General features: G+C 42.0%; 1 protein-coding gene across 2 annotated transcripts in view; it reads left to right on the plus strand.

Annotated features, from left to right (window-relative positions):
- The window catches only part of CLU (clusterin), a 229,419-nt gene that overhangs the window by 175,946 nt on the left and 26,522 nt on the right, over positions 1–26,951 (plus strand). Inside the window, exons 9-10 of one of the 2 annotated variants that reach the window (XR_006363635.1) lie at positions 6,361–6,429; positions 19,994–20,027. Coding sequence is in view for 1 of the 2 variants with exons in the window: in XM_044062683.1 (XP_043918618.1) it covers positions 19,994–20,027 (34 nt within the window). In the remaining variant the exon portion in view is untranslated. The remainder of the gene's footprint in view (positions 1–6,360; positions 6,430–19,993; positions 20,028–26,951) is intronic. The other variant, XM_044062683.1, reaches the window with a different exon arrangement.

Raw genomic sequence — 26,951 nt, forward strand, 5'->3', positions numbered from 1 at the left:
GCACAGCAGGTCTTGTCTTTGCCATTACAATTAACAACACAGCTATAGAATGCTTTGTGCTTGGCCTCATAATATGTGGCTAATTAGTTTCACCGTAGCTTTGTGTGGTTTTATATGGTGTATCTGCATCTTACTGAGGCTGACCGGGGATCACCTACACTCATGTGTGTTCACTCTTGCAACAGTTACTACCTTCTGTGGTACAGTTTAATGCATGGTACCACCTGTTTGCCTTCTTGTTTATGTTGGGTTGAATCCTGGTTCTGTTTCAATGGCACAATCACTGCACATATGTGACTACTTAAGATTCATTTGTGTAGGATTCAGCATTTGCGCATGCATTGTCCATCTGCATGGGTGCCATGACAGTCACCACTCTGCTCTTAGGAAACATAACATTGGCATTGGAGACTAACTATGTGTAGCATACTGTTAGCCCAGTTTGTGTGACTACTGTGATCCAGGTCAGTGGGGTCGATGGAATCCAACATGCATTGAGCGCAGGTGTTGGTACATGAGGAGTCTTCCCAGTTCATAATGGAATAGTTGAGAGTAGCCATTATTATGGTTCTGTCTCAGACCTAATCTTCCCCATTACAGCACATTATGACAGTTGGGAATTCCACGGCCTGGTGGGTGATCTGTCTCAAGGTGCAGTTTGAATTCCACTTTGGCACAAAGGGAGTTGCTCAGCATAATACATCTGGAGTTATGCAAGTGCAACTAGCGTGGGGGTGTACTGGTGGGTGATCTGTCACAAGGTGCAATTTGAATTCCACTTTGGCACAAAGGTAGTTGCTCAGCATAATGCATCTGAGGTTATGCAAGTGCAACTAGTGTGGGGGTTTACTGGTAGGTGATCTGTCGCAAGGTGCAATTTGAATTCCACTTTGGCACAAAGGTAGTTGCTCAGCATAATGCATCTGAAGTTATGCAAGTGCAACTAGCGTGGGGGTGTACATATCCTTCAGGAATATGGATACACCTGCGGCCCATGTGTTCCAATAAAGGATAATGGGCAAGAGGTGAGGTATGTGTTATAACATGGTCATGCAGATGTGCTCTCCAGAGCATTGAAACATGTCTCAGCCACTGCACAGATATGTTCTCCATGTTAATGATTGACACATGTGTGTCCGTACAGAGTTTCTGACATGTATCATTGTGTAGCAAGATCCGCAGTTTATTGCTTGGCTGCCCCTGTAACAGCAGTGGACCTTCACTTAAACTGTGCATGATGAAGGCACTATAGGGGAAGCATGAGCCCTAGGCAGTATTCAGCTTCCCAGGGGTGACAGGTGTAGGCCCCTGTCTGGCAAAGCATCATGGTCTGTCAACCATGTATCCTAGGCAGACAGATACTGGATACCCTTTGACTTGCGCCACTACACTAGACAATTGTGGAATACAGTCCTTTTGTACCTGTACTGCAGTATCATTCTGGCCAATGGCAGAATGCTACCCAGGCCTTGCGACATACCTGCATGGGCTACAAGACCTGACAGTTCCTACATGTGTTTCCGTGTATTCCAGGCCACTGCATCACAGGTCCTGCACAACAACATGGAATATGCCAGAGCCATGTGTATAGTTCAAAAGGTGGTCTGAGTGTATGGGTATGTGGCTAATCATGGCAGACAGGCAGCTGACAGTATGTATGCCCTCATATAGGTTGATGTGTAACATAGTGCTAGAGTTTGCATTCACAAGTGAGTACTGTTGGGCATGTTTCCAGCCACGTGTTCTGAGGTGCGGCACAATTATGCAAACTATGTCATACAGTTTGTGTATTTTGATGTCTGTCTCTTCCAGCTTGAGGGGTCACTTGTTTGGCCAGATACTTAGAAGCATCTGTAAATGTGTGTGATTTCTGGTAGTGTATGTGGGTGTCCTTACTGTGTTCTGGTATGGGTATGTGTTGGTTGTGTTGATGAGCTGCATGTGTTAACCTACACCTCATGACTTTCCAGTCCAGTCATGGCTGTAGACTGGGCTGCCTTCCAGCTTACCCCTGTAGCTGCATCCCAAACAATGTGTGGGGCGTGGTGTTAGATGGGTTTGGCAGTGTACATGGCATAGAGATTACATTCCCCCAGGATGGCCACATACACAAAGCTGACATTAGAAAATACCAGTAGCTGACTACTGGACATGCCTGTATGAGCATTCAGTACTACAAGTACGGAGTACTGTATTTAGTTTACATATTGTTTATGAAGATGTTTTAGACAGTGATGCTCACATGTAAATATTTGTGTTTTGGATGTGACAACACTGGCTATTACGGAAACATTGTAGCTACCTTTAGCAGCAGTCCTCCTCTGAGGAGCACATCACATCCTGTTAGTTGATTACAGATGATGCAAGTGTCTACAGGTCTGTTTCCTTCTCTGGGTATATACTCACATATCCACCAGGATCGTGAGCTCTGTTGGGCAAAGACACCCACTCTCCAAACAGAGTCATGTATCAATAGACTCTGATGCCACTATCAACATGATCAGGATATAATCAGGTAGTGTGAGCCATCACCTACGAAGCAGCTATTACACATGGGCAGCTGTCTCCTACATCTTACACTCCTACTGCAGATGTTACACTGGAGTTAAAGATGATATGCAACCTGTTTCATTAACAGTGCTGTGCACTACCTTACATACAGTATGTGCAGGTGGCTGTTAGGTTGGCAGTGAGAGGATGGGCTACACAAACCTGTTAGTTCAACCAGTGTGTCTCTGCTCTCAATATCCACTCTATGTAGGTGTGCACATAGCCATTTGGCCCAGCCCTGTAACAAGGGTCACTACACATTTGCATAACATGTACACATGCACAGCTGTTATTGCTTGCAAACAATACTAAAGAGGTGGATATTACATGTGTTATGTGCATGGATAGTTACCTGGCTCTTCCAATTATCTTTGCTATCATGCTGCTAAACTGTCAGATGAATACAAATGATATATATCCCGTTATTGAGTATTGTAATTGCCAGTAGACATAACTACTATTTGCATAACATAACAGAACTGCTATGTAGAATAGAATACAGATCTGCCTAAAAATACTGTACATTACACAGTTATTGGCACAATATCCAACAATGCACACCATATTTGCATTGTAAGCCCACCTTTAACAAGTTCATCTTACTTATACACCCATACACATGTCGACTGTTACAATATATCGATATATACTATCCCCTGTTATAGCACATACTTGTTGGACCAATCCTGACACTGACAGTGGCTGGAAGCGAATTGGTGGGTTCCACGCCCATATCATCCCATGTGGTGTATGCGGAGTTTGCCGTGTGACCTACAGCAGTACACACATAGAATACTACAAGCATTACTACTGCTCAACAATACATCGCTACAAGATAGCTATTTCCACTATATGCATTGATTACACTGTATTTCTTACAGAACAGGTACTACATATACAGACATACTACATGTTATGCATAGCTTCTTAGTAATAGGAGGTGTTATTGACTAGTATAATACTCATTTTCGTTCATCTTTCAGTGTTTTGTACTGTCCTACAGGTAGATACAGATGGTTTGAATGTATGACAAGGCAACTTCAGTAACATATGCTATCCCGATAACCAATTGGTGTTCCTAAGTAGCTAATTACATGCACATCAGCTGCACTGCTACTGCCTTAGCCAATACCATGGCTACAGTGGAGTATAACTGAGTACTCCATTTGGGCATTGTCCCTTTGCCTTACTTGTGAGGAAGACAGCTTGGAAGTGTTGTTTGGAATCTATTGCAACAGCTGTATGGAGACGAAAGTAATATATTATAATGCGTAGAGGATTTGGTCTAAATGTGAGTACTGCTGTTATATTTCTGAACATTGCTACTTGTGCAGAGTTCATCTGTACCTAATACTTCTGCATATGTTTCAGTCAGGCCAGGTTGTTTGACCATCTCAAGGCTGCATAGCTATGCATATAATGTTAGGGGGTTTACAGTGTGCTTACCAGACATATTTAGTTTGGTGTTACTGTGTATCATACTGTGCTGATAATCAGTACTCGGTAACGCTTCCTGGTGTACGAACCTTTCAACTCTTTGAAACAGGATTAGTTCATACAAACCCTGTTACATCAGCAGCTGTTCAATTGTATAACAGCAACTATTTCACATAGGGCCATGTTAGTGTGTCCGTGTCCAAGTAAGTTAAGGTTTCAGCAGATGTACAGTAGTTGAGTAATAGGTTATGGTATGACAGTATGTATTGATGTAATTAATTTGGTTGTGGGGTAGATGTTGGTGGGTGTACATAGCACATGCAGGTATGTAGGAACCCCCTTTATACAACGTCTATATGTGTGTGGGTGTTCTTTCCCTATGTGAACACCTATCCCTTAGTGGACTAATACTATGGTAATTGCAGGCTAATTCATTAAGGCACTGTTAAATGCTTCCTGTATAGCATGCAGGTACTGTTAGTCCTTGAATCCTTTTGGCAATACATCAGAATGTAATAAAGTTTTGCAAAATGAAAGCTGTCTGTGTATTTGTCATGGATATTTGCAGTCATTGCAGTTGTGTTGGTGACTGTGTCCATAGAACATATTTGTAATAGTGTATTGGCATATACTCTTCATATGTTATGTTCATATTGTTTGGGGGGGGGCAGAATGTGTGATTGCTATGGTCCACGTTATATTCAGATATGAGCACTTCGGATGCTATCTACAGACATGTATGTATGTGTGTGTATATATATATATATGTGTGTGTGTATATATATATATATATATATATATATATATATATATATATATATATATATGTGTGTGTGTGTGTGTGTATATATATATATATATATATATATATATATATATATATATATATATATATATATATATATATATATATATATATATATATTATTGCATACGTTTATCTGTACCTCCATAGATGTGTAGATGTTTTTAACCAATCTATATATCTACATATATATGTAGACCTGTATGTATCGACATGTCTCTATGTATCTCTCTCTCTCTCTTATAAATATATATATATATATATATATATATATATATATATATGAGCATACACCTTTAATTGGGTACATGGTGGGTTGTCCTATTTCAACACATTCCTCCCTTTTGTGTTTTAACCTGTTTGCATACACAACTGGGATAGGTATATCCCTGGTAGATTAGTGTTAGGTAACTCTGAGGACAGAGTACATGGTTGCGGGTTCTACTCCTGGAAGGTGTTGTTATTTTACCTCTCAGGCACTGGTAGGGAAAGTGTGAATAATGCACATTTACGTGGTTGTAAGCAGGTTTGCCCGTGGTCTGAGTGACGTTAAGCAAAGGTTAAACCTGTGAAGTGCTTCTTCGTTTACCGTGTTTCAGTGCCGCTTACCATCACACAAACCCGTGGAAACCCGCTTACAACTGCTTTAATCCACCTGAATCCAACAGCCCTTATTCTGGTCCTCAAAATAACCTAATAGCCCTTGCAAGTCTTGAACCTGGGACAATGAACACCACAGTCACTGACTTTACCACTAAGGCATCTGAGATATGTGCAAATGTTATGGTGTTTAGAATATACATTGTACTCCAGACATTCCTCACTACTGAAAACAAATGTGACAGTCAGTTGGTGTACATATGTCTGATACATGTTAAAGTTCACATGTTTGTGAAATTAGGTGTTGCAATGTGACATGACAGGGTGTATTATGAATGAGAGAGGTTCTTGTTTTGTGTCCTTTTTATATTGTCTCCATACTCCATATATACCCCTCCAGTTCACTTATTGGGCATCCGACCCAGGCCCTCCTTGATGCATGATTGCATTACCCATCATTCCTCCCCCACCCCAATCTTCACAAACACAACAACCACCTCTTCTATGGTGAATTAGGTTAATATTAATTGTTATAATACCAGAGCTGCATGTGTTTTGTGTACACTCCAGTTCCTTTGGAGTGCTTCTGTGTCACGAAGCGTGTTCATAGATGTTTATATATATGGCTATTGATGTAACTGTATTTTATATATATATATATATATATATATATATATATATATATATATATATATGTATATGTATATATATGTATATATATATATATATATATATATATATATATACACACCATATATGTATATATTTGTGTGTATGTGTATATATATCTATATATATATATATATATATATATATATATATATATATATATATATATATATATTTTGTATTAATTTGTAACAGTAACACATATGTAGACTGGAATGTGTTGGTTCACAAACTACATTACATTACAATGTACTGTACATATGTACACAAATTGACTGTCCCATTTGTGATCGTTACAGGGAAATGCATATGGTATAAATTGTAGTCTGAAGACCATGAAACAAGTATACACCTTGGATGGCTTAGTGGTAAGTCCCATAACTATAGTGTGCATGGTCCAGGGTTCAGCACCTGCGATGCTTTACAAATGTTTTTTTACTCCAGAATAAGGCTCATTTAAGCAGTTGCCAGCATGTTTAAAAGTGTTTGTGTGACATTATAGCAACAGTTAAACAAACTTTGTAACATATAACCTGTGCGCGCAAACACGGCCACATCCACTAACTACTCAGGAGATATGCATGTCAGTGAAGTAACATCTCACTTTATGCTGACATAACATTACATTCTCTGTTGACTGTACTCTCCAGCACACATGGGTTTATATGGGCATTTCAAATGTTTATTATACAGACGATTACTATCTACATATGCAAGCTGTGGTTAAGGTATACTTTTGAACATGATAAACATCCCTGCCTTTATCGGGATTGGAACCTCAAATGGACAGATACTATGCAGATGCTGTAACCATTACACTGTTGACATTAACGTTGCTTCCGCCTATTTCCTATTTAGATGATTTCTGTGTGTAAGCTAGGCTAATCTAAGGGCGAAGGCCCCCGAACTCACTGAGTTTCACGTACTCTTGAAATAACAACATATAACAAATGTACTGTGAGACAATACATTACATTTCTAACTACATTAGGCATAGCCCCTCACCGACACACTTCAAGGGAAACATTGTTGTGTGATTGGGTAACAGAATATACACCCCTGGGATCATGTGTCCCAGAACCATACAGCCAGGGGTGGGGGAGCCTGTCCAGTTTGATAGCTGCGAGACCTGTTGGGGGAATTGAATGGTGTTGAATTGTCACATTAACATGCCCTCTTTAGATCACTAAGTGCCCCTATCACCCTCCACAACCCCAGACTTCAACAGCTTCCAGCAACTCTGCCTGGAATTGCTTTATTGGCTATGCTTGACAGAGGCTCAGTTACTTCATCAATGGTGTGGGGAAAGCCAACACACTGTAGCTATGCTTTTAATTGCCCTTGGGCAGATAGGTAGTAGGCTATCTGTATACCTCTAAGGTGCAGGCCATCATAGCCATAATATGTGAATAAACAGACCTTCAGATCACAATATACAGTGAGAAATCATCATGTAGTCAGGAAACAGTTAAGTACAGCAAGAACATACAGAACACTGATACTTATAGGTTCATAGGTTCATAGGTTGGTACTAGGCTATCAGCCCTATGGCCTATACAAGCCTAGCCATAACAATTCCCTGGCTATTTCTTCCCACACTATTTACTTCCCTGGACCCCTGTCTAGCAGGGTGACTGACGTGATTCCTGGGGTAAATTTCCTTTCTCCCATCCAATCGTCAAGGTTCCTTTTGAAGAGGGCCAAAGAGGCACTCTGCTTGACATGTATGGGCAATTTATTCCAGAGTCTGGGGAGTCTCTGGGTCAGGAACCTATCCCTCCAGCATGTTTTATTTATTGCGATGACAAGGTTTAGATCCCTGGAGTGTGTGGCTCTGAGGGATTGGGATTTCTTTAAGTGTAGCATGTCCAACAGCTCTGGGTTTGACATGGCCTTGTATGTTAAGCAGAGATCGCCTCTGAGTAGATGATATGTGACAGAGTATAGAGTTTTTTAAGGCAGTCAGCGTAGGGCATCTGCTTTAGGCCTGTGATTCTATTAGTGAGGTATTTCTGCGGCCTTTCCAGTTGTTGCAGATGTCTTGAGAGGTACATACCAAATGGGGCGTTGTATTCTATAATGGGTCTAATGAGGGATGAGTACAGTGGGACAATGACCTCCTTTTTTCTGGATGAAAAGCCCTTAGTGATGAGGTGTGCCACATAGAAGGATTTCCTGACTATTGTGGTGATGTGGTTATCAAGGTGAGACCACTGTCCACCTGTGTCCCTAAGTCTCTTATCACACTTTTAGTGTTTAGTGTACTGCCACCTATATGGTAATTCCCGGATACATGTTTATTTCCCAAAGGGGATAACTATACATTTCTTGGCATTGAGTTTGAGCCCATGGCTCTGGCACCAAGCATCTGTTTCTAAAGGCCCTTTTGTAGAGTATCCACATAATTTGGGGATTCAGTAATGGCTCCCAGTTTGCAGTCATCTGTGAACTTTGTTAGCCAGAGTCCCTTAGTGTTGGCCTGTACTTCAGAGAAGTAGATGCCAAATAAGAACGGTCCCAGGACTGAACCCTGAAGTACTCCACTTGTCAATAGTCTGGAGCTGGATTTGGAGTCAGCTACTTTTACAGTGTGGGTTCTATCAGTAAGCCAGTTAGCAGCCCATTGGATGACGTAGGGATTAATGCCCAGCTTAGTAAGTTTATCTATGATTCCAGATCGGGGGATGGTGTCAAAGGCCTTGGCAAGGTCTAGATAGGCCTTGTGGACCACCTTACCCTTGTCCATGGCTCTGGAGACTGATTTGAAGAAGTCAGTCAGGTTCAGGAGACAAGATCAGCCCTTCAGGAACCCAAACTGGGTGGGGTCCAGTGTTTGAAGGTTGCCAATGTCTTTGTTTATAAGTTCCATGATAATATGCTCCATGGCCTTGCAGATAAGGCTTGTCAGACTGATGGGATGGTAGTTTCCAGGATCCAAGGTGGATCCCCCCTTGCGGAGTGGGATAACTGTAGCTCTGTGCCACTCAGTGGGCACGAAACCTGAGGTGAGGCTATGATTAAACATGACAGTTAGGTGAGGTGCCAGTTCATATTGTAGTTCATTTAGTACACAGCCCGGGGTGTCACCTGGTCCCATGGATGCTGTATTCTTAGCTTTGGAGAGTGTTTTTTTTTCCTGTGTGGCCATTATTACCGGAATTTGGCAATCTTCCGGTATTGAAATGGGCCATTTAGGGGGTGAGAGGGGGGTGAAGTTGGCACTGAATCAATCTGCCAGGATATTGGCAATATCCTCAGGATCAGTATATTTAATGCCATTCTGTTTTTAGCTCAGAGCAGATCTGAGCATTGCCATTTAGATTCTTGACATAGTTATAGAATGCCTTGTGGTTGTCTTTGGAATCTTTGGCAATTTTATTTTCATAACTAGCTTTGCAGGATTTTATGAGGGATCTCAGTTTCTTACTGAGGCTGGTAAGGGAGTTTTTTGCATCCTGGGATTTTCCTCTTTTCTGCAACAGTTTCTTCCTTTTGTTGTAAAGTTTGGTTATGGCAGGGGGACCACCAGATTGGCTTCCTTTTTTTGGATGAGAGCATCTTGGTTCTATTTGGGATGGCACAATTCATGTATGAGTGGATGTGCTCGTACAGTGCCTTATTGTAGGATTCAGCAGTTGAACTTTCAGTTCCCATCTGCATGGGTGTCATGAAGTTTGTCACTTCTGACTTGAGTAGCATGAAGTTGGCTTTGGAGAAGTTTTTTATGGAGGTTTCCTTACTGGGGGGTGGGGGTGGGATGTGGATGTTAAAGGTGATTAGCTTATGGTCAGACCTGACTAATGAGGGGGTGACCATAGGTGTGGAGCATCAATTTCCCATGTTGGTAATGACCAGGTCTAAGATATTGGAGCCCCTGGTGGGACTATGGATTAGTTGATCCAGGGTGTTGGAATTTATGAATTCCAAGAACCGTTGGGCAAAGGTGTTGATACATGAGTAGTTTTCCCAGTTAATGGCAGGGTAGTTAAAATCACCCAGTATTAGGGTGTTTGGTTCTATCTTTATATTTTCCAGTATGTTTAGAAAGGTGTAGTGAGACTCTTGGGGTATGGTGGGGGATCTGTAGCAATCTACAATTTGGATTTCAGTCTTACCTAGTGTTAGTTGCACCTGGAGAATTTCAGACGCATTGTGTTGGGCAACTAGCCTGGTGGTGTGAATATCCTTGGGGAATATTGACATTCCTCCACCTTTAGTGTTTCGGTCCTGGTTTGGTGGCCGAAATGTGTGGTAAGAGTTGTAGCCTGGTCACTAATCACTCCAAAAGCCTATCTTGGAAGCTAGAAGACTTGTATTAGTTTAAAGCTTAATTTTGCTTACCAGTAGGTTACCTACAAAAGAGATGAAAAACAAGCACAGATGGGGGAACATGCATGTAACGATACCATACCGGCCTATGTGTCAGCCTTAGGCTTTGGAATACTGGCTAAAGCTATTGGCGCCCCCATGGTGCCTTTCTTAGGAGAGTCTCAAAGGTGAATACCAGCTCTGTAAACATCACAATAGCAGATTCAATGAGGGTTATGCTACTCAACACCAGGGGTTGTGATCACAACATGGATGCACTCACAGCACTCCTCAAGATGGACAACATCAACATCTGTGCAGTAAATGAAATCTGTCTTAAGGCTCCTGAGAGCACACCAGCACTACCAGACTACAACCCATACCACACATTTCAACCACAGAACATGGACTGACACAGACATGGAGGGGATGTATCCATATTCATCAGGGATACCTACACCTCCAGGTTAGTGGGGCAGCATGATACCTCTGAGATCATCTATGTGCAGCTAACATCAGCCACAACTGCAGTGTAAACTGTGGCCTGCTACAGATCACCCTCCATGACCCAGGACCACCACTCCATCTACCTGGAGACAGTGGAGAACATGACAGTCCTAATGCACACCCTGGCATTGGTCAATGTCAACTACCATACCATTAACTGGGAAACGTACTCCGGTACTCACTTCCAGGCCCAGTGCTTCCTGGAATTTATCACCTCATATGCCCTGTATCAGGTGGTAACCTCCCTAATGTGGGGTGGAGACTACTAGATGTGGTCATCACCAACATGGGCAACAGGTCATCTCCCCCACTCATGGATACCACAGTGTATACCTGTCCTACAGGTAAATTTACAATACTAGTGACAGGGTTGGGGGGTTTCACAGCCCCCACGCTAAGAGGAAACACTGCTGAAGATACAGACAGATTTACAAATGCAGTCTATACGCACCTACACGGATGTATGGATCATGCCATCACTGGTAAACCAAGACTCACTCCTCCTAGACAAGGACACAAGTCTGGTGGACCTCTGCAATAAATAGGCTATACTACAGAAGTAGGACAGTGTTCCAGACAAACAGCAAATCCCATGAAGGGCAGACATCTGTGACCACTATTAGTATGATATGTAGGTCCCTCATGACATCATCCAAGGGTAACATCAGCAGGAGAATATGCAAGGATTCGAAAGATAACCACAAAGCCTTCTTTGGCTATGTCAAGGATCTACGTGGTGACACACAGATTTGCACTGTGCCGGTGAAATATAGCACAAAATATGCTGACCCTACTGATATTGCCAACATCCTTGCAGATACATTCAGTGCATACTTCACCCCCTAAAGAGCCCACAACACTACCCGAAAGGTACAGTATCCCACACATCAGAGACACACAGGTGGAAATGGCCCTCTCTAACAGCAGATCACAGCATCAGTGCAGGCAAATGTTGTCCCAGACTGCATCTTGCAAACTGTACAAGACAACCTGCCCCCCACCTAATTAAGCTTTCCATCCTCAGCCTCTCCACAGGCTACATGCCCATACAATGGCACGAGGCAACGGTTATTCCACTTCATCAAGGTGGAATCACAACTGACCATGGTAACTACCACCCCATAAGCCTGACTAGCCTGGTCTGCAATGGTATGGTTTGCATCCTCATGGCACTCATTAACAAAGACACTGGTAACCTCCGAACATGTGACCCAACCCAGGTCAGCTTGATTGAGTACAGTTCATGCCTACGGAACCTGTTTGATGTCTTACATACAGTCACCAAGATGTTAGATGATGGGGGAGGTGGTTCACACATACTACCTGGACCTCGCCAAGGCTTTTGACACCATGTCCCACTCAGGTATTATTGACAAACACACCAACCTGTACATAACCCATACATCACAGGTTGGGTTGCCAATGGGCTTACACACAGAACCCACATGGTACGACTAGTGGTCTCCAGGTCCAACTCTTAACCAGTCACAACTGATGTCCCAGAGGTCTCAGTCCTGGGAGCCCTATTGTTTGGCATATACGTCTCAGAGGTACAGGCAAACTGAGGTGGAGTACAGCAGACCATGTTTGGCAATGAGTGCGAACTGGGAGCCATGATTGATAGTCCAGCTGACACAGACATCCCTCATGGGGCCTCACAGAGAACGTCACAGGATGTCAACGTCATGGCCTCCAGACAAGTGCCACAAACTGCATGGTCATTCCATTGTGGAATTGGCACCCACATATTAACACATAAGTAGCAACCACTTTAATATGGACGAGGTAATGGGGTATCTGGGGACTAAGGTGGATAGTGATCTCCCCTTTGACAATCATATCTCCACAGTAGTTAGGACATCCTTCTATATAGGCCACCTGATTACTAAAGGATTCCCATCTAGACATAATGGGGTTGTAGTGCCCCTTTACTCATCACTCATCAGTCCCATCATAGGGTATAGTAACCCATGTGGGATGTACCTCAGAAGACACTTCCAACAGCTGGGAGGTCCATGAATGTACCTCGCCAAGGGGAATACTGGCCTCCAACATATGGCCTATGCAGCCAGACTGAATAAACTCCTGCTTTACTCAGTGGCATCTCGTTTACCCAGAGACAATCCCCGCTGGCCAACACAGCCATGTCGAACTCAGGCTTGATGGATATGGTCCACCTATGGGAATCCATTTCACAGTGAGCCACACACTGTAGTGAGCTGAACCTTGCCAAAACAGTAACTGGAAGATGCTGGAGGGACAGCTTCCTTTCACAGACACTCCCCATACTTTGGAACAACATCCCTAAGTACATTATACAGAGCCCCTCACTAACACTCTGCAAGAGAAACCTTGAAGAGTGGATGGGGAACAGTAAATGCACCCCAGGGATCCCACCATTGGCTCTGCTCCACAGACGGACAGTTAATGAATCAATGGGGTGGCAAAAGCTGACACATTTTGGCTGGGCTTATGAATGGCCTCTGGCAGTTGGCCAAGTGCCTACCTATGAATCTATACATACAGTATCTGCATATGCTGATAGCTTAATTTACTGTTCAGGTGTTGACTTACCTTGTGCCAATGGTAGTTGTGTGTGTAATAGTTGAGGGCTGCCTATGTTGGATGCACACAGTAGACTACCTATACATGACAATTTACAGGTAGTCTTGTGTGTGTGCCATCCATTTTTACTGTGTGTGCAGGTGGAGAAATGTGTCAGTCTCTAGGTGCCTACACTGTCAGTGTGTGTGCTATACGTTCCCTCTTTGCCAAGGCATGGGCATACTGGGCACGCCTCCATCTGCCTACTGGGGCTGGCTCAGGGTGTTTGTGGTCTGAGTACCTCTGTGCCTGTGGGGCCCTTGGCAATGGTGGTGGACTGTGAGGGCCTTCACCATTCTGTCCCTGCTGCAGCTGTTTCCGCAGGACCATACTGTGTAGCATGGGACACACTATGAAGATGTGGGCATATGTGCCTGGAGAGTACTGCAAGGCTCCACCAGATATGTCCAAGCAACGGAACCATGATTTAAGCATCCCAAACACACATTCTATGATGATTCTGGTTTGTGTGTGTGCCTCATTATGGTGTTCCTGCATGGGTGTGAGTGCATTTCTGATGGGAGTTATCATCCACAGTTCCAGTGCATAGCCAGCATCCCCCAACAGGTGGCCATTTAGGATGTCCCTCCTGGCAAATAACTGATACAGCTATGAGGCATGCCAGATGTGGGAGTCGTGATAGCTTCCAGGGCTGCCAGGACACACATTCATGATAATGCCCTGGGCATTGCACACGACTTGGCAGTTGATGGAGGGGTATTCCTTGTGGTTTATGTAGCGCCTACCCTGCTCACCGGGTGGTGACTTGATGTGTATGTGTGTGCAATCTATTGCACCCAGTACCTCTGGGTATTCTGCCACACGGTGGAAGAGACGCATATTGATGGCCAACTCATCCTACGTTTGGGGGAAGTATATGTGCTCATTGGCATGTGGTAAAATGGCATCCAGGAACTGGTGTAGTACCCTGGATGCTGATGCCTGTGAGATCCCCGTGATATCCCCAGTTGGTCTTTGAAAGGTACCTGTAGCTAGTATTCTCAGGCTTACACATACCTTCGTATCCACTGGGATGGGTTCCCCTCTGTTTGTTCTGGCTCTGAGGTGTGGCTGGCACAGCTCCACAAGTTGCTGTAAGATGTCCCTGTCCACCCTGTAATGCTCTACAATCTCCAGATCATGTAGCCCTTGGTAGGTTACGCTGGGTCTGAACACTCTCCTCCTCCTCTGGTGCCTGAGGTGGTCATGTGCATCATCCTCCACACCACCTTCAGTCTCCAACACATGCTGGTGGATCAAAGCTATGGCAGCCCCTAACATGTACATAAAAGTTCCCCGTCTGTATACACCACTGGTGCAGAGTGTATGGGAATACACAAATGTGTGTGAGATGCTTTCACACTTTATAGTATTGAGCTATGGATGCTGTTGATGTCAGTGGGTGTGTATGAGCTATTCCAGCTGCAGCATGTCTTAATTATGGGTTTTGCAATGAGTACTGCAAGTGTGGGGCCTTTACTGTGGAGATCTACTTGCCTTCCTTGATTAATCTGTTGCTCTTTAATTCACTTTTAGACCTGGATCCCCTCCTATTATCAGGCATGCATCCACCTGCCGTCTTTCTTGTTTTGTACTTTCCCTACCCAGTCATGGCAAAATGTGCCTTGTAGCTGACATACTGCAAATTGGCTTTGTTCTGCTTTGATATTTTACTGTTTTCTTTGCAGTACAGCCCTTCCCCTTTCCTGTTCTGCAGGTAGCTGCTTGCAGCCTTATTAGCTGTTGTCAATGGCCCACTGTAGGCTCCTAGGTGTTAATTAGTCATTTGTACTGCAGTTTCACTGCTGCAGCATTTCCTTATTTCTTTCCTATATCCTTCCTGTTTCAGCTGCAGTGCGCACCGCACATACACGTTTACTGGGTTTACACGCGTTTTCATTTCCGTTCACATGCATACTCGGTTACCTTGTGTACTCTCAGCTAAGCATAGCGATGACCAATTCGACACACCCCTATCCTGCAGCTTTGCCTAGCTAGGGGAAAACCGGTTTAGCAATGCTCCAATGTGCTTACAGCAATGGCGACACACCCCTCTCATGATGTCATCTTTATCTCAAGGGCACACCTCGTGTGTTATAACGCTATGCTGTGAGGTGCATCATTACACCAGCGGGGAATCTGCGATTCACTATTACTCCTCTCATTTGCATGTCATTGCCTACTAATTCCTAGCTACTGCACATAACACTGTCACTGCCCCTTAGCAACCCTTGCTCCATAGTATGGTGTAGCATGCCTGCCACTGACTATTATGGGGAAATCATGATATGTGTTTCATTGCAGTTTTATTCTATATTTTTATATAGTCCTTGCAATCCCCTTTGCACACTGCTGCCCTGTACTTCCATGTTGCGATAGTGCGACTATATATATTAAATGTTAATTTTATATTTTGTACATGTTAATATATGCCAATGGCTATATATTTAGCCATTGGCATATATTAACAATATAATACATGTGTTTGGTTAGCTGTCATGGCTCCAATTTTATGTTCGCAAAAATGTAAACCGTTTTCTGCGGTTTACATTTCTGCATGCTTACACTATGCCTGCACCACTTCCTGAATCATTACATACCTTCATTTGCATGCTACACTGCTGCACCTGGGGTGATTAGCATACAAGGCTCGGGAGTTGTGTGAGTGTAGCGTACGCAGGTAGTGCATGTGGAAACAGCTTATACCTGAATCGCTTGGCAGCCATATTTGGTGTTAGAATGCTGACGCTATGCCTGCACCTGGCGCAAGCTTCATGAATCCAGGGGATAGTCTTTGCTTACTGTCCTTGTCTTTTCTAATCTTTCATTAGGCAATTTCATCTATGTATACTGAGTTTTAATAAAAATAAAAAATAATGCAGTTCTTTCACAATTCTTCATTTCCTTTTCTACCTACAACTCATTTATTCAGTTTTGAAAAATTTATTTTAAATAAGTTAAACTCTTAGTGGATTCTTATACTTTAGTTACCTTTTTAGGTGCATACAACAATTCTGTTCTAAAGGGTTTTAATCTACAGTCCATAGAGGTCTATACAATATTTTATAAAGATGCCTCCAGCCTCTCTAAGAATATTCACACCAACAGTGCATTCTTCCATCCTTCATCCTCAACCCCTTTTTCCCATTTTGCACATGGGGTCTGGGTGTCACTTCAACAGTGACAATCATCGCGAGCCAAGGTTTACATAGCCAGGTGGCTAGCTCTGCCATGGTAGTTCATCTATACCACTCACTTGCACCTATAGCCAATTTAGAGTGTCCAATCCACCTACTGCATGTCTTTGGAATGTGAGAGTAATACATATGACTACAGGGAGATCATGCAGACTCCGCACAAAAGGCACCCCAACCAAAAATCAAACTGGAGAACCTCTTGCTGTGAGGCAGCAACACTAACTGGTGCACCATGTCTGCTGCTCACCAGCAGTTCATTCTTCTTTATTGCTAAATCAAGCACTTTCCACTTCCTAACACCCTTTTTGCAGCTTTTACTCCCAAGTAATTTTTTTCTCCCCATTTTTGCAAAATGCTTCTGTCTTTCCCAGTTAACTTCTTCCCTATGCTACTTACTTAAATAAGTTTTTTTTTTTTTGCTTAAATGAGACCTTGAGGCATGATTCTGTTCCTGGATTAGCCTCAAAACCACCTATACAATTAAATCATATGCTTACTTTATAAGACAGAATCCCGCCCCACCCCCATAACTTAGTTGCAGTCGCAGGCTTATCACTGGATCATGCACTTAACAAGAGTTTCTCCAGTTTGATTCTCTGCTCGGATACCTTCTTTGCAGAATCTGCATGTCCTCCCTGTGTTCTCCTGGGTTTTCTCTGGGTGCACCTATTTCCTCCCACATTCACAATATAATGCAGTAGGTGGATTAGATGCTCAGTTGGCCACAGGAATGAGTGTGCACTTGTGAACAATGGCAGGAGGAATAGCCACCTGATGGCATGAATATTGGCCCTAGATGATTGTCATTGTTGAAGTGGCATCCAAGTAAGCCGCGGTGGTACAGCGGTAGCGTTGCCTGTTCTCCTGTTCGGTTCTCGGCTGGAGTGCCTTCTCTGTGGAGTCTGCATGTCCTCCCCATGGTCGAGTGGCCTCTGAAAGACATGCATGAATGGGCATCGGGCTGGCAACTCGGAATCATAAAAAAAATCAACTGCCAATCATTAGCGGACCAGGGTTCCGCTGTGGCGACCCCTAACCGGGAAAAGACAAACAAACAAAGTGGCATCCAAACTTTGTGTAAAAAAATGGAAAAAGGGGTTCTGAATGGCTGCATGGATGGATGCATGCATGCACCCCCTCCAAAAAAAAAACAGAAATCTTCTCATCACAGTGAACAGCTTCATTTAGACTGCTGTAATATTTATTAGAAACCATTTTAATTTACTGAGAAATGGAAATACCTGTAAAACTGATGGCAGTTGGCACTTCCAAAACAAATTATAACTGGCAGAATCAAAGTTCGTCATAGTTTGCCATGAAAAGAACTACAGAAACCTCATTTGTAAAAAATATTAAGAACCACATTATTTGCATATCTTCTACCCAAAGTTTGACAGCTACTTAAGCAATTATTGTAACAAAAGTTTATAATCTTTCTGTGGAGTCTGTCTAGCATGCAACAGTTCAGACCTCTGTTTTTTTATTTAAAAGACTGCCCATGTCTTTATAACTAACAGTATCAGAATCATCAATCATCATCTTCAAACTCCTCTCCCTTTTTTTTTCAACAGTTGTTTTCTACTTGTGGTCAGGGTATCACATTAACTGTTGCCAGCTCTCTCAATTCAGTGCCACTCTCCGACCTTCTTCGACAATCATGCCTGACTCTCAGGTCATCTCTCATATAACCCATGTGTCTCTTGGCTGGACATCTTCATTTCTTTATTCTTTCTTTTGATCTCCCCAAATTCCTTCACTAAATCATCAGCTACTTTCCTTCACATCTGCCTGAACTAGTGCCATTGGTTCAATGGCATTCTCTGCAATTAGAACTACTTCTATCGTAACTTCTTCATTTGTCCCACAGTGTACATCCCACCACCCATGTCAGGCACTTCATCTCCTTCACTTCTTGCTTACCTTGTCTTCACTTCCCAGGTTTCTGTACCATGCACAAAAACTGGTCACTCTACTGTTTTGTATAGCTTACAACCTGGCATGCTATGGCAAAACTGACGTTAGTTTTGTTAACAGAGTATGCTTACCAAATGACAGGACTTATCCTAATGGAGCACTTTCAAGCAGTCCCCAGGGAGATGACAAAGCAGCACATTAAGCACATTTTGTTTTTGCTCAAAATAAAAGTTAATACTAGTAAACAAAATTGCAAGCAAACAATGCTGCTTACTACACTTTTAAAAACATCTACATTATGCAAAGGTTGCTATGCAGATCCAAGTATATTACTGAGGTTATTCTGCCAGGTAACACATTAATGTCAAAAGCAAATGCAAACCGCCAGGTTGTCAGGCAGCAATTGTATATAGCTTCAAACTTAATTTTACTATATTTTATTCGATTGCTTAATTATTTATTTATTTATCTATTTTGCTTCTACGTGCTAAACCATTTAAACCACCTATTGCCCTGCCTGAAATATTTGTTTCCCCTTGTTTTGCCCAACATGCATAACAGCATATTACCTTGTAGGGGTCCCCAACTTTATAAGGGAGATCAGTCTTTGAGTGAACTTTGAGAGCAGAGGGAGGTAAGATCCAACCACCAGGTGGGTGTCATCCACAGCAGATAAGCATTTTTAACTTTTGTTTCTCTCCTTGACTCTCCAAGCTGTGTTGCCATGCCAACCATACAAATCACTCAACCACCAACCCCTGGTGGCATTTCAGCACCCTCATTATCATTTTACAATATGCTGTCAACACAGGGACAGCACCCTGGAACATCTGTTTAATCTCCACTAAAGGCTGCTTCTTTATGGGGCAACTCTTAACTCTCAACCAGAGATCAAAGGGGTGGCTGGTTGCTCAGGTTTAGCTCTACCCCTTTGTTCTTTGGGGTCCTGGCTCCACTGTTTCATTCTTGGTCTTCTGCATCATGATCAGAGCAAAATTACTTATACCAACACAACCAGTTGTAATCAAATGTATTTCGGGGTTTATGCTGTAAAGTTGTTGATGTAATACTTTTAGGTCACTCTCCACTTGATCGTGTAATAAGAATGCATACAAAAAATGTTCGATTGCTTCAGTCGATCAGTGAAGTTGGGTCTACTGCACATTGTATTTAAGCATGTGTGTGTGTGTGTGTGTGTGTGTGTGTGTGTGTGTGTGTGTGTGTGTGTGTGTGTGTGTGTGTGTGTGTCTGTGTGTGTGCAGATATATGATAACTTGTACTTCATCAATATACGTGGATTCACTCTTTTGGGTATAAATATTTCAGGCATCTCCATAGTATTATACTAAGACATTTTCCTTATCTTGTCTTTTTTTTTGTTTCTTTTTCCTTTTTTTTGCAGGCCACCTTCTGTGAAGATTGTTCCAGCTGAATAGGTAAGTACCTTTAAGCAATGTGATCAGTACTTATTTTTATACGTACATTGATTCGACAACTTCAGTTTCAGTTTTCTTTCCTTTCTAGGTTGTCACTAAAATTTATATTTATTTGAAAATGTAGGGAATTGTCTTATAACTTTTTCTTGTTTAGATTTTTTTATATTTGTCTCTTACTGTGCTGTTTTTTCATATGTTTATTAACTAGTATATTTAGTGGAGCTTTTCTCCTCGGGCCTCTGCTGAAAATGGACATATATCCAGCCAGACTAGCCCGGTCAACAAATGTAAAATAATAAAATAATAATAACTGCTAACTGCATAATTTTTAGTGTCATAAAAAATGTCTCAACTTACAGTTTCTGATGTAAGCATATTAAGGAAAGACTAGAAACACGTGTGCAGTCCCTGGATCATAAGGATTATCTTGCCAGTAATGTCAGTATATTAAAGACTTCAGCTTGCCCTTCTTTGGAGAGAATGTTTCCTATTGCGCTGTCTAAATACTTCTGTTCTGGTGCTTTCAGACTCATAGCTCCTGGGTCAGACCCCTTAGTGTCCATGGTAACTCTAGGGCCTACATGATAAAATACCTTTGGTCCACAGTTAAAGGGGTGTGTCTTCTGTTATGTACATGACCCTTTGTTTGAGCCAGACCTGCATATAATTGGTGGATGGACATGTGAAGGGATAATCAGACTGAGATCTTCAGTAACAAAGCTACATATTTATCCAATGAGATCTCTGCAGTGACAAACCAACAATCTGTGATCTTGAATGTTTTATGGACTTTGCAGCCAAGCCTGCCTTAGCACTCACCATACTTTTTCAGTTCTTCACTATAAACATGTTGCATGTTTTTTTTTTTTGTCACAAGATTGTCACTGTTTTATACATCCTTCCATCACCAGACTCCATGGGCAATGCGTTAATCAAAGGCAGAGCTCCTAAGGCATCTTGGATGGTGTTTCACTTCCTGACTAAAATGAGGTTATGACCTTGGGTATATTCTGTACAATGTGTGGGTTAGATCCTTTCCCACCCAGAGTGATTCAGGCCACTCTTGCTGTCCTAGGACCAATTATTTTCCAGATGTTCATCTCTTCCTTGAGGACTGGGGTGTTTTCATCTACCATGAATGCGGCCATTGAAGTTTGAAAATTGTTCTTCTCCTTTGAACCTCTTTTTCTAAGGGGCCAAGCTCCCCTCCAACCCCCATGTAGGGAAAGCCCCCCAAACACACCCCACATTTATATATACCAACCTTGAAGTTGCAGTACCTCAGAGCAAAAGAATATTCCGAGAAATGGCATCTTGGACTTAGTATATGTAAGTTGTTTTTTTCGGACATTCAGTCTCCATATTTTGGGACTTGATCTAACTGGTCCCAACATTTCAAATGGTCATCCTCTAGGAATACCTTATAGTCATGGGCATAGTCAGGTACGCAATATTTATGCAACATTGTACATTTTTTACATGTTTTATTTTATGCACTTTGATGAGCTAGAATTATTATTTTTTTTAAGTCTTCATAGTTATCATGACATAAGGTTAAACATTTTATTTTTCAGAATGTTTAGTTGCTTATTATTTATTTATTTTTTTGCTTAAGTTTGCCATTTCAGTTTTCAGGGTGAAAATGTACATTGTCTAGAAACATGCACTGCTGTGACAGAGCAGGGGCAATATTCCAGAAACTGCTAAATAACTAGGGAACTGCAGATCCAGAAATTAATTGTCATATGGAAAAGGAGAAGAAGCATATGTCCAGGTAATTGTATAAGAACCACCCGTCCAGGGAATGGCAACAAGGATCTGAAGTAAAAAAGACAGGAGAAGGAATGGTAACTCTGTAGCCATTGGTAGTAAACCATACACTGTTGGACCATAAATAGAGGTGGACCAGAGAAACTGTGTACACTATCACTACCATAATCTCCAGACACTGCAATAGTAGGAGGGTATGAATAATGTTGGAGGGCTTAAACTCACCTTTGTGATAGAATCCAGCAGCCCAACTCCTTGAATCCTTGGTCTCCTTCGTAAGGGAAGCAGGCAGAGCTATGGTCATAATAACCTGATTTATCTCTTCAGAAGAACACATTATACAGGAAACAGGGAGAACTGTTCTCAGATTTGAATTGAACAAATATAAGGCACTGGCCTGGCTAGTATCAGTGCAGAAGAGCCTTTTAGAGAAACTATCAGCAAGCAATGATTCAGGTATTAAACAACAGTAGGCCAGGCTGATGGACTGCCTTCACTACCACATTCAGCACATTCCTAAACAATTATAACAGCAAAGAAAATGCTATGTGCTGTTTTTTTTAATGCAGATGGGTTTGCCTGTTGATACAGCTTCATGGCAGTGATAAAACAACTTGTAATTAAATTCCTTGACCCGTAGTCCATATACTATCATACTGTAGTATAGTAGGACATAAATTTGATAGACCATGCTGTGAGGAGTCATTCCTTTGTGAATATTGGTTCAAGTAAGCAGCTGTCAATTACCCGTGCTATGAACTGCGCACATCTGTTGATGCTATCAAAAAGTCCCATGACAGCAGTGGATCAGGACTTAAAGTGATCATAAAAAGCTTCATACAACTGATGCAAATGCTGAACTCACTTAAATGTAGAACTGGACAGTGCAGTGGTGCAGCTGTTGCACTGTCACCTCACAGCAAGAGGTTCTCTGGTTTGATTCTCAGGTGGGGTGCCTTCTGTGTGAAGTCTGCATGTTCGTAGGTTCATAGGTGTGTACTAGGCTAATGGCCCTGGAGCCTTTACAAGCCTAGCCCATAGAAGTGCCCTGGTATCATGCCGCCCAATGTTAGTCCCCAGTACCTCTATCAAGTAGAGTCACTGGAGTGATCCCAGGGGTGAACTTTCTATTTCCCATCCACTCATCAATATTTCTCTTGATGAGGGCCAGTGAGGTGCTCTGCTTGACATGTATGGGAAGTCTATTCCAAGCATGGGCAGTCTCTGAGTTATGAACCTGTCCCTCCAGCATGTTCTGTTGATTGTGGTAATGAGGTTGAGGTCTCTGGAGCATGTGGTGTGGAGGGATTGGGATTTCTTTACATGTAGCATTTCTAACAGAGCTGAATCAAGCATGGCTTTGTAAGTCAAGCAGAGATTGCCTCTTAGTAAACGATATGAGATAGAGAATAGCTGGAGTTTTTTAAGTCTGTCCATGTAAGACATGTGTTTAAGGCCTAGGAGCCTCTTCATGAGGTACTTTTGTGGCCTTTCCAGCTGTTGCATGTGTATAGTTCCAAATGGGGCATTATACTCGATGAATGGCCTAATGAGGGAAGAGTAGAGAGAGATGATGACCTCTTTCTTCCTGGATGCAAAACACTTGGTAATGAGATGTACCACATAGAAGGACTTTCTGACCACATTGGCAATGTGGTGATTGAAGGAGAGGTTACTATTAACCTGTGTCCCCAGATCTCTTATAACACCTTCAGTGTTCAGTGGGCACCCATCTATGTGGTAATTAGTGGAAACTGAGTTTTTCCCAAAGGGGTTGACTACACATTTTTTGGCATTAAGCTTAAGGCCATGGTTTCAACACTAGTCATTGGTCTCAGTGAGGCCTTTCTGTAGGGTATCTACATCACTTGGTGAGTTAATAATGGCTCCCAGTTTGAAGTTGTCTGCAAACTTGGTCAGCCAGAGTCCCTCTGTGTTGGCCTGGACTTCTGAGAAATAGATGCCAAGCAGGAAAGGACCCAGGACTGATCCCTGTGGGACACCACTCGTGACTGGTCGGCAGTGTGACTTGGAGTCCTCTACTTTCACACTATAGGTTCTATCTGTGAGCCACTTTGCAACCCACCTAGTGATATAGGGGTTCATGCTTAGTTTGGTGAGTTTATCAATGATTCCTGAGTGGGGAATGATATCAAAGGCCTTGGCCAGATCAAGGTAGGCTGTGTAAACTGCCTTGCTCTGATCCACAGCTCTGGTGACTGACTCAAAGAAGTCAACCAGGTTGAGCAGGCATGTTCTACCTTTCACAAAACCAAACTGAGTGGGATCTAGTGTTTGGAGATTCCCTATATTCTTGTTAATTAGGTCCATGATGATGCGCTCCATAGCCTTACATATCAGACTCGTCAGGCTAATGGGGTGATAATTCCCAAGGTCTGTAGTCACTCCTCCTTTATGGAGAGGGATGACTAGCAGTGCGCCATTCGGTAGGGACAAAGCCTGAGGTGAGGCTGTGATTGAATAGGGCACACAAATGTGGTGCCAGTTCACTTTGTAGTTCATGTAGAACACATCCAGGGACATTGTCGGGTCCCGTGGAAGCTGTATTCTTGGCCTTGGACAATGCAGCTTTAACCTGTGCTGCAGTAATGCTGGGTGCCTGGCATTCCTCCGGTATTGTGATTGGTCCTTTAGGGGGGGAGAAAGTGGTAAAGCTGGCACTGAATCTGTTGGCCAGTATGTTGGCAATATCTGTTGGCTCAGTGTAGGTGGTACCATTGTGCAGTAACTCAGAGCAAACCTGGTATTGTCATGGAGATTCTTGATATAAATATAGAAGGCTTTGTGGTTGTTTTTAGTGTCTGCTGCAATTCTGCCTTCATAGCTGGATTTAGAGGTTTTGATGAGGGAGCTCAACTTTTTGTTGAGGCTAATAAGGGAGTTTTTCCAGTCTTGGAACGTCACCTTTTTCCTGCAACAGTTTCTTCCTTCTGTTGTAGAGTTTATTAAAGGCAGGACCCCACCAGATTGGCTTCCTTTTTTTTGAAGGAGAGCGTCTTGGTTCTGTTGAGTATGGCTAGTTCCATGCACTTATGTAAGTGTTCGTACAGTGCATTGGTGTATGATTCGGCAGTCATGCATCTATTTTCCATTGACATGGGTGCTGTGAAGTTAGTCACCTCTGTTTTCAGGAGCCCAAAGTCAGCTTTGGAGAAGTTTTTCATGGTGGTTAACTTTGCAGGGGATGTGGGTGAGATGTAGATTTCCATGGTGATTAGTTTGTGGTTGAATCTAACAAAGGAGGAATTGACTACAGGTGTAGAGCAGCAGTTGTCCATATTAGTAACAACCAGGTCAAGGATGTTGCTTCCTCTAGTGGGGGTAAGAATTAGCTGGTCCAAGGCATTGGAATTGATGAATTCCAGGATGCGTTGGGTCAATGTATTGGTGCATGAGCAGTTTTCCCAGTTGATGGAGGGGTAGTTGAAGTCACCTAGTATGAGAGTGTTGGGTTGGACCTTAATAGTTTCCAGGGTGCTTAGGAACGTGATAACAGATAAAAATAATTAGAGGGTAAGATTGGAAGCAGAAGAGAAAAATTGAAAAAACAAAATACTCCCAATGTACACAGGACTTAGCTTTAATAAAAAATAAAAGAAAAAGTAAGCGTTTTCGCAGACACACACTGTTGCTTCATCAGACTAAAACTTTAAAATGCATCAACTGTTTAAATAGGAATGAATAGAACCAATTTGTTCCAATTAGTTAATCAATCAAGTAATAAAATTAGTAGATGCAGTTCAAGTAAAACACACATACTTAATTTTAGAATATATACAACTTACAAAAATATATATGCAACTTGCAAAAATATATATAAAAAACACATATATATGTAGATTGATGCTTCTATCTAAAACTAATGTTTAAGCCTTTTTAGTTTCAAAAAGGGTTTCACAGAAAAAGCACCATTTAGTCCTGGAAATTTTTCAGCATCCAACAATAAAATCCATTTCTGTTCCAGTGCTTCAACTTTTGTTTCTATGTCGCCCCCTCGTGGGCTAACATTCAATGATTGAATAACAAAAAAAAATAAAAATATGTGTTTTGTTAGTGGCCATAACATGGTTTGCTAAGGCATTACTCAACTTTTGATTGCGAATGTCTCTGTTATGTTCTAATATTCTGTCTTTTAATAATTAATTCGTTTTACCTACATAAAAAACATGGCATTGCTGACAAAAGGCAAAGTAAACTATATTTGACGTACGACAGTCTGCATAGTGTTTAGCATTTATGGTGAATTTTCTAGTGGGATGTATATATACATAGCTGGAATAAATATACTGGCAGGCAGAACAATTTCTGCAAGGGAAAGTTCCTGTTCGAGTAGATTCATATATTCTCCTAGTATGGTTACTATCTTTATTACACAGATGCTGTTTAAGGGACATATTATTTCTAAAAGAGAATGAAGGTACTTTATCAATTTTGTTTCTCAGCTCAGGATTGATATGTAAAATATGCCAATTTCTTTTGATGACATCACAATATTCGTTGATGTCACTGGAGAACTGAAAAATAACCCTAGGGTAATTATTCAAATGTGCATCTGTCCCTTGAATTTCACATTCATTTACAGCCATATCTTTATAATATGGTTTACATCTATTGTTTCTAAGTCTCCATGCTTCAGTTATAGTGGTGTTTATTTCTTTTTCAGAGCAACCCCTCTGCAAAAAATCTTGCTTAAGCTTAGCCAGGGCATTGTGTGCCTCTGAGCCATAGTTGTGCAGTCTAAGTGTCCTATAGACTTGTCCTTTAAGCACATTACGTGCTATATGCTTAGGATGCCTACTATTTCTATGTAGTAATGCATTCTTTCTTGTTGGTTTTTTGTAAATACTACTATGAACCATTTTCAAATCGGATTGAATAAGGAGTACATCTAAAAAATCCATTTCAGTTGTGGAACATTTATAACTAAATTTTAGAAAAGTAGTACTTCTGTTCATGTAGGTAATCAGTTCCTCAAGTTCCATCATATCCAAAGGCACAGGACCCGAAGCTAAAGTTAGAAACACAAATTTTAATGAACCATGATACACCAATATATCCAAGCGCTTTCACCCAGCTCCTGCCAGGCTTTTTCAAGGAATGAGTAGAAACCATAGTTCATTTCTCATTTATATA

The sequence above is a fragment of the Protopterus annectens genome, chromosome 2.part1 (genome assembly GCF_019279795.1).
Source record: "Protopterus annectens isolate FY-2018-M chromosome 2.part1, PAN1.0, whole genome shotgun sequence".
Classification (NCBI taxonomy): domain Eukaryota; kingdom Metazoa; phylum Chordata; order Ceratodontiformes; family Protopteridae; genus Protopterus; species Protopterus annectens.